General features: G+C 40.2%; 1 protein-coding gene across 4 annotated transcripts in view; it reads left to right on the plus strand.

Annotated features, from left to right (window-relative positions):
- GPD2 (glycerol-3-phosphate dehydrogenase 2) overlaps nt 1–6,984 on the plus strand; it is an 86,953-nt gene extending 79,969 nt beyond the window's left edge. For all 4 annotated transcript variants that reach the window (XM_080399288.1, XM_080399287.1, XM_080399286.1 and 1 more), the window contains 2 exons: nt 43–141; nt 3,862–6,984. In XM_080399288.1, coding sequence (XP_080255414.1) covers nt 43–141; nt 3,862–3,987 — 225 coding nt within the window. In that variant the 3' untranslated portion in view covers nt 3,988–6,984. The remainder of the gene's footprint in view (nt 1–42; nt 142–3,861) is intronic.
- The last annotated feature ends 865 nt before the right edge of the window (nt 6,985–7,849 follow it).

Consider the following 7,849-nt stretch of genomic DNA (forward strand, 5'->3'; position numbering starts at 1 on the left):
AACAATCCAGTTGACATACTTCTGTGCTTTTATTTTGTCTAGAGCATCAGTGTGCAAATTGCTGAAAATACACTTCATGATATTCTAAATGAAGTGGATCTGAACAAAAATGGACAGGTTGAACTCAATGAGTTTTTGCAGGTAGGTGTTTCTTTGTTACAAGATAAGCTGTAACTTTAATGAACAAAGGCATAAGTATTTCGTTTCCACACACACACGCTCTTTGCTGAAGGGCTGGGTTGTAGACTATGTGAGTGTTACTTGGGTAAATGCTGGAATATTCATGCTATTTGCCAGATCACAAGATAAGTGACACACAGAGCCATCGTCAATTCAGCTTTTTTTTTTTCTTGTACAGAAACAATGGGACCCAAAGAACAGGTCCAATTTACAAAGTACAGACCTGAATTTGGCTTTTTTAATACAGAAATGCTGTTTAAATGTATTCAATATGTTAGAATTGTCCATTGGAAGGTATATGGCACAGCTATGCAACTGGCACTTATCTGGGTCTTTTAAGTGATTAGAGTTTCTAAACTATTTTGATTATTTTAAAGAACGAGCTTGTAGTTAAAGCACATCCAGTCAATATAATCCCATTTTAATTCCTGGATGGGCTAACATTATCTCAGTTTGTATGGAAGACATTACGTTGACAACCACACATCTACTTTTTGCAGGATTTTAAAATAAAATTAAGGGTGCTACTGAAATGTTTGTTTGCCCAGCTCCTCTTGCATGTGCAGCTTGCCCGCCAGCCTTGTTTTTGTAGACCCTTTCTTGGTGTGGTATTTCAAGTGCCTGCCATGTCTTTCCTGCATGGTGGCAATGATGAATGCCGAACATGAGATAAATTAATGCTAGGGATTTTGGTCAATGTCAGCCCTTTCTTCACTGTGTCAAGTTAAACAAACAAGATCAAGGCAAAGGAAATGGTAATTGTCTCTCTCGAGATGAGCTGTAGATAAGAGCAGCATTGTTGAATCTAAATGCAGAAAATTTTCACAGGTTGTGTCCAGCATTAGAAAAAAGGACTATTTATTTGCCTAAAATGCAGCAATTTAGCTGGGTAAATGAAATGCAGTTGGGGTAAGAGGAAAAAAATACCCCAACTAAACCATGGGGAGGAAAGAAGAAACAATGGCTTTGGGAGTTTGTGCTTACGTATTCAAATATAAAAGAAAACCACAGCTGTTTTTCTGGCTATTGAAAAGGGTCTCCGTCTTAGATCCCTTTGCATGTGAAAACTTTTCATTGGTGGGGGGGGAACCCACCATTTATTGTAAGGGCTGTGTTAAACTACAGTTTGGTTAGTTTGGATACCTTGTTGTTAAGAAGCTGAAACAACTAGTAATTATGTCTTCTGTGGATTTTTGGTGGCTTTCTGGAGTTTTTGCTTTACTGTGCTGAACCGTCTCATTAGGGGTTGCCTGCCCTGAGTCATAATATCTGTAAAACATAAAAGGCAAGTCACTGTTTTGGTGTAGTTTCACAATTACTTTTGCAAAACTGTGTAACTCTGTGGCTTCTTCTGTACATTTCACAATGCAGTCTAAATATTTAACATTAGTGATTGGCCCTGCAGTAATGATCACTTGTGCCTATGCACCTCTTTCCCGTAGAGGCAGAGAGCAGCACATGGGGAGCTGCTGCGTAGCCAAGTGCTAAGGAGAAGCATGGTAATAACATTAACAGGAGGTTGCCATGGAAGGAACAAAATACATTAAATGTTTGTTTAATTTTTTTTTAATGGATCTGTTAAGTCAGTTCCCAATACTTTTGTGTTTGCTTTCTGAAAACTTTCAAGTAATTGCATTTTACCGCAGAATGCTTGTGGAAAGCCATGTGCAAATATTTGTGGACGTTTATATTAGAATATAGGAACACGTTGTACCAGGGTGGCTGCATAGCTCTCCAGGTGGGAGCAGGGCAATGCCAAGGGCTTTCATTTGGCCAACTGCAGATTGCCAATGTAACTCAAATAATGGTCTTGTGAGGACTGGTCCCAGCAGACACCGTGTTTCACCGGCTTACAGGTGTTTCACACAGAGAAAGTGGACTGCATTGATCAGCATTTAATACAAACAGGTCGTTCCACCGCAGCAGGGAGGCAGAGCGCTGACAGCGCTGAGGAGCGTGCGGAGCTGTCTTACCGCAGTGACTCTTTTTCCAGAGACTTGCACACAGAAGCCTAGTGCTGTTGTCATTTATGCTTAAGAAACGAGGGGGACCTTGGGAATTAGTTTTGGTACATAAATGCACCACCCCCCCGTGTTAAATCAGGAGGAAGCTTGTTTCCCAACCTGACGGACCCTTGTACCAGAAACTCTTGCTTTCATGGCAGTGCCAGAGGATCAGCCATCTTTTTTGTGGTCGCTTCCACACAGCGCACGCAGTGTAGTCCGACCGGACACACTGGTAGTCAGGTGTGTTGTCAAGCGGGGTGAATGGGTGTGCGAGTAGGGCCTCCCATCCATGTGTAGGGATTGCTCTGGAAGCGGGAAGGGAGCCAAGGGAGAACGCCAAGCCCAAGCAACGGTCAGCTTCCCTTGCTGGCAGTAGCTACTGCTGTTACTGTTGGTTTTCTCCTTCCCAGCTCTGTCATCTGTCCTGCCTCGGGGCTGCACAGGGTAGTCAAAGCTCCTTTAAAACACAGGGAGGTTTTGCCATCCTCAGCTGGTTCTGTAAAGCACGGGGGTCCCTTCTCTCCCTTTCCCCTCCCTGGCACTTGTTCCTGCCTTGACAGGGTTGATGCCACATTTGCATAGGTCCAGCTGCAGATCTAATGAATAGGTTTTCCTGTAGAGGGAAAGAAATCTGAAGGATTCTTAGCACTCAGTGGGAGTAAGAAATTGCATTTTCTAAGTGCCGATTGCTTTCCATAGTAGTCTTTGACAAGCTGACTGCATGTAATTTCAAGTCTAATGCTTGCTTTATCCATGGGATAAAAAAGAATTAACTAAAATCTTAGCACTAGTGTGTATTCGTTAAGATAGAGCTGAGTCCAGTTTCCAGGACTTAAAGGCAAATTAGTTTTAAAAGTCTATAAAGGAATTTGGATTTGAAAGAATTGTGGAAGTCAAGTACACTATCCCTACAAAGAAGGGCAAATGAGGAAGGTGTATGGTCTGGGATCAATGGTAGGTGAGGAATGGTGTTCTGTTAGTTACATCTTTCAGGTATTTTTTTTTTTTTTAAAAAAGCAGCACCCCCCCTCCCCAAAACAACAATAAAACAACAAAAACCACCCCACCCCCCCTCCCCAAGCCTGTGCAGTTACATGGGTTATCTTGCATTCTTAAATGTCACTGAAAAAAAGCTGGTGTTGCTGGTTGCCTGCACCGTCGCTTCCAAGTGGATCATATTTAGTACTTCTACTCTTCCTGCCACCCATGCCTGGCCAAAACTTTCATTGATATTTCTGGAAAATGTAAATGAGCTTCGAGGTGAGTCTTTGAAACCGTACAGCAGTTTTGCTTTATGTATGGAAAAATCAGTTCTGTATATTCATTAACACTTGCTAATGGCTCACGGACAAAGTAATTAACTCTGTCATTGTTTAGACTGGAAGTGTGCCAGTGTCCACCGCTGGTGGCCCATGCGCAGGACAGCCAGCAGTTCCACTCCGCCTCGTGCGGAGGAGGGAGTAGCACCGAGCTGGTGTCTGTGCCCCCTAAGCCTTGTCAGCGGAGGGCTGGTGCGGTGCCTGCTCAGGGACTGCTGTTGGTTGTGGGTTTGGCCCAGTTACCCCGTGTCCCTCTGGCTGCTTCCTGAGGCCTGGCCATCAGGGGCTGTACCTTCTACCTTCATTCTTTGTCTTGCAAATGAGTTAACGGGATGCTCTCCCTCTCCTACCTTAAGCTCATGAGTGCCATTCAGAAGGGCCACGTGTCTGGAAGCCGGCTGGCTGTGCTGATGAAGACTGCCGAGGAGAATCTGCGCCAGCGGATGGTGATTCCGGTGGACCGGAGCGGTGGCGGACTGTGAGTTCAAACACAATGTCTGCTCCCAGCTGCAGCTGATGGAGCCACATAGCTGCGTCCCTGCTGAAAAACATTCCAGTGCTTCTGACTGTCCTTGTGTGTCCGAGATGACCAGTATCAGTCCATCGGTGTAGCTCTTACAAAAATACGTTGGTGCATTTGTTTTTATTATTAATGGTTTTCTGTGCAGCTCTTAATACTCCAGTATGTGGCCTTTTTGATTGGATATTCTTTAGATGGGTTTATTAACAAGAGTTCAGGAATACGGTCTAGAAAGATTTGGGTGCACGCACAAGCACGTGTGCAGATACTGCCTTGTTCATTAACTTTTATATCACCGTTACCTTTAACAACAATGATGCTCAGAAAGTGAATCCTGCCTTTAAATGTGAAAAAACGTGTTTAGTATTTGAAAGCTGCTGATCTGTCCTCTTCAGCAAAGAGAAAGCGAGGGAAGGCTGATGTTTTGGATTGAAGATGGTATCACAGAAGGAACAAACCTGACGCTTCCTGAGGTAGTGATTACGGTGAGGAGCTGTCATGAGCCTTCTGTAGGTGGTTGGTTTTGCTGTTTCGAGTGCTCTGTTATTTCAGTGGTACCAGTACTTGGCCAGACAAAAATATCAGCAGTATGAAACTGGAAAACTGCAAGACATCTTGATTAATCACCCAAGCTCATAATTTAGTTAAAAGCTAGGGGACAGCTTTCTTTTCTCCCATCTTAATAAAAATAAGCTTCCCTTAATAAATAGCGTTGTCTAGCAGGTGGTGTTCTGTGCTGTAAAGGGCTTCATACTGTTTCAAGTTTTGGACAAACACTGGTTATATGTAGAAGGTGGCAGGTTTTGACAGTGTGACAGTCTTAATTGTTTGTTTGAAAATGCTCAGCCACAACGTGAAACAAAATGAAATGTTTTTTGCATTCCACTAACTTTTCTGTAAAAGCAAAAGGGCTATTTTTCAGCAGATCAATTAAAAAAAAAATAAATTAGGACCACTCACTTGAGCTGTTTCCAACAATGTTGTATGTGGCTATTTGCCTTTCTGTTGTTAGACCGACTAGGTTTGAGGTCAGATGGAATACTTCTGCTTAATATAGAACAAGGAAGGGAAAAATGTAAGAATAGTTTATTGATGAATTTGTTGTTCTATTCTAGTATTTGAGTGTAAATACCAGTATACAACTCAAACCAAGCTTCAGTTCCAAAATGTCAGAATTTATACTTGTGTAAAATCTGATCTATTTTAACTGATATCACCACTTTCACTAATGGAAAAGAACAATACAGGAATGAACACCAAGGATTACTTTGATATTTTAAAGGGGGAAATTATTACATACACAAAATGGAGATGCTGAGGAGCGTTAGTATGTCGCATAGTAAGTGCAGATGTTGTGTTTGTCTGAGGAGGTGAGTCCTTTTAAAAAAAATAATTTAAAATTCATGTGTTTAAAAATAGTAGATAAAAAAAATGGGCAAGCCTCATTTAAAATCCAGTACTGGTTATATTTCTGTCAGTCCAAAAAATTGGTAAAATCTGGAGGGAAGGAGATTGTCTTGGGTAAAATGCCTTTCAGATAGTTTCTGCATATTAATTTTTTTTTTTTTTTGATGCTGCCTTGTACCAAAATGCAGAGATTGTTAAAGGGTTGTGGCTTTTCTGCTTCAAGTCCTGTGCTAGTGAGGCACAGGTGAATAAGGAGTTAGAACATTTGACAGTGTGAGAATTTTTTTATGAACAAAGGGTTTTTTTTCTGTGGTCCTCTAAACTTTTCTTTTTGAAATATGTTCCAGTATATTCAGGTTAAGTTTGTAGTGTTTGACACAGCTTCGTATTTCTAAAACCCTTTTCAGATAAGAGCACAGTAACAGATTTTACATACGCTGCAGAATTGGAGGGAAGTGAATGTACAATACACAGGTTATTTTGGTTCAGTGAGCAAGGTAGGGAGGGAAAGGGGCTAGGATTTTATGATTCACAATAATTAAAGGAGAAAAAAAAAAAAAAAGTAATGAGACCTTTTCCAGGGTACATAAGGAAAAATATTTACAATATTTAACATCTTTTGTACGGTTTAAAGAGAAATTCTCCACTCTATAAATGGCACTGCTAAGAATTAATAATACAAGTTTACCTGTAAAGCCAGGATTTTCTGCTTTGTACCCAAAGTATACTCTTTGTTCTCTTGTTTTAGTAATGCTGCATACAGAATGTGACTTTGGGATATTCATGGCTATATGTGTGTCCTCCGATACGAATTTGCTTTGCATCTCAGGCACTTTACTGTCATGCTTCTCGGCTCTTTTGTATGGCACAGCAAGATCTCGTATGACTACCTTGTGTAACAAGAGAAGATTGCACGTGTTACTTAAAACAGCTAAATCTATGCATGGAAAAAATCTAGAAGTATTTATTTATCACCTCACATCTGTTTTCAGGAGTGATGGCTTTGTTGTTTGGGGTGGGGGGTTTTTTGGTTTTTTTTTGTTTGTTTGTTTTCGTGAATGTACTGTAGAAAGAGTTGTAAAATGTCACTGTTTTCCATTGTTCTGATCCTAGGTGGAAAAAACAGTAATGTAATTTTTTTTTTTTTTTTTTTTTTTTAAGATGGGAGTTGGATTTCCGGATGGGGGGGTTGATTTTGTGTCTTAAATAAACTGCTCGCCTTGGGGGCAGGGGATGCATATACATGCAGTGTGTTTATGTGTGTACAAATATATCTATATATGTACATGCATGTATACGCACCGCAAGTTTTACGTGTGGCACTTACATATTTTGTCAGGTTACTGTTCTAGACTGAACTGTTAAATACTGTGTTTGAGGCTGGGTTGTCATTTTTATAACTGTCTTGGTGTTTTACTGCCGTTATTTATTACTTTTGATATACAGAATGAGCCGCATGCATTTATAGAGCAATAAGAAGATGTATTTAATGTGCCTTGTTTTTAACAGAGTAAGAACTGAAAGCATGAATCAATAAAACTGATTAAAAATGGTCCCTTCACTGGCAGTTTGTTACGGCAGTTACAAAAATAACTTTGATTAGCCTCGAAAAAGTTTATTTTTAAAGGAAAAATGTTCAGATAGATGCTTTGTAGTAAACATAATTTTATCCATGCTTTCCCATTTTAGCTCAGAATTTAATACTTCGTAGTTTAAAAGTGAAAATTAGGAGTTAATACAGCACTTAGCATTCTTGGGATGTAGGAACTGTGTGTGTTCGCTGGTGACATGCAGGGTAAGGCATTCTGCAGCCATCACATACTAAAATTACAGCCAGCCAATTGGCCTGGATTTTGTGTGTGTGTGTGAGAAATGCCAGTCGCAAGTGTTCCTTTGCACACTGATGAATTTTATCATAACTAAAATCAATAGAAATGAATGGAAGAGATTTCGTAATCCATTTTGATCATTTTACATGTCAAGTTAGTCCAGGGTTGCCATGTGTTGATAAATGTTCTGACAGGAAAAATGCTATATATTTTCATTGTCAGTAAATCAGTAAAGCTGTTATCAGTTTTAACACATTTTTTATAATCTACATATTATTTTATAGGTTTTAATTTACACTTGTAATAAGGATATTCTACAACTGCGATGTAGCTATACTGAGTATGGGGGTTGTGTACGTGTGGCCAGAGTAGCTCCCCTCAGCATGTCCCCCCCAGAAATAAACAGGATGGAAACCTCCCAAGTATAATCACAAAGATTATGAATTTTATCTAATCTGTGGTGTGTAAGCAATATGTCAGAAAACGTTTGCTACAGTCATCTTTGTCCCAAATACTTTGCAGCACTAAAATTGCCTTGGGTCATGATCCTGAATTTGCTACTTGAGGCAGAACTGAAATGAATAGGAG

Source organism: Falco punctatus (genome assembly GCF_963210335.1).
Source record: "Falco punctatus genome assembly, chromosome: 8".
NCBI classification, from domain to species: Eukaryota; Metazoa; Chordata; class Aves; order Falconiformes; family Falconidae; genus Falco; species Falco punctatus.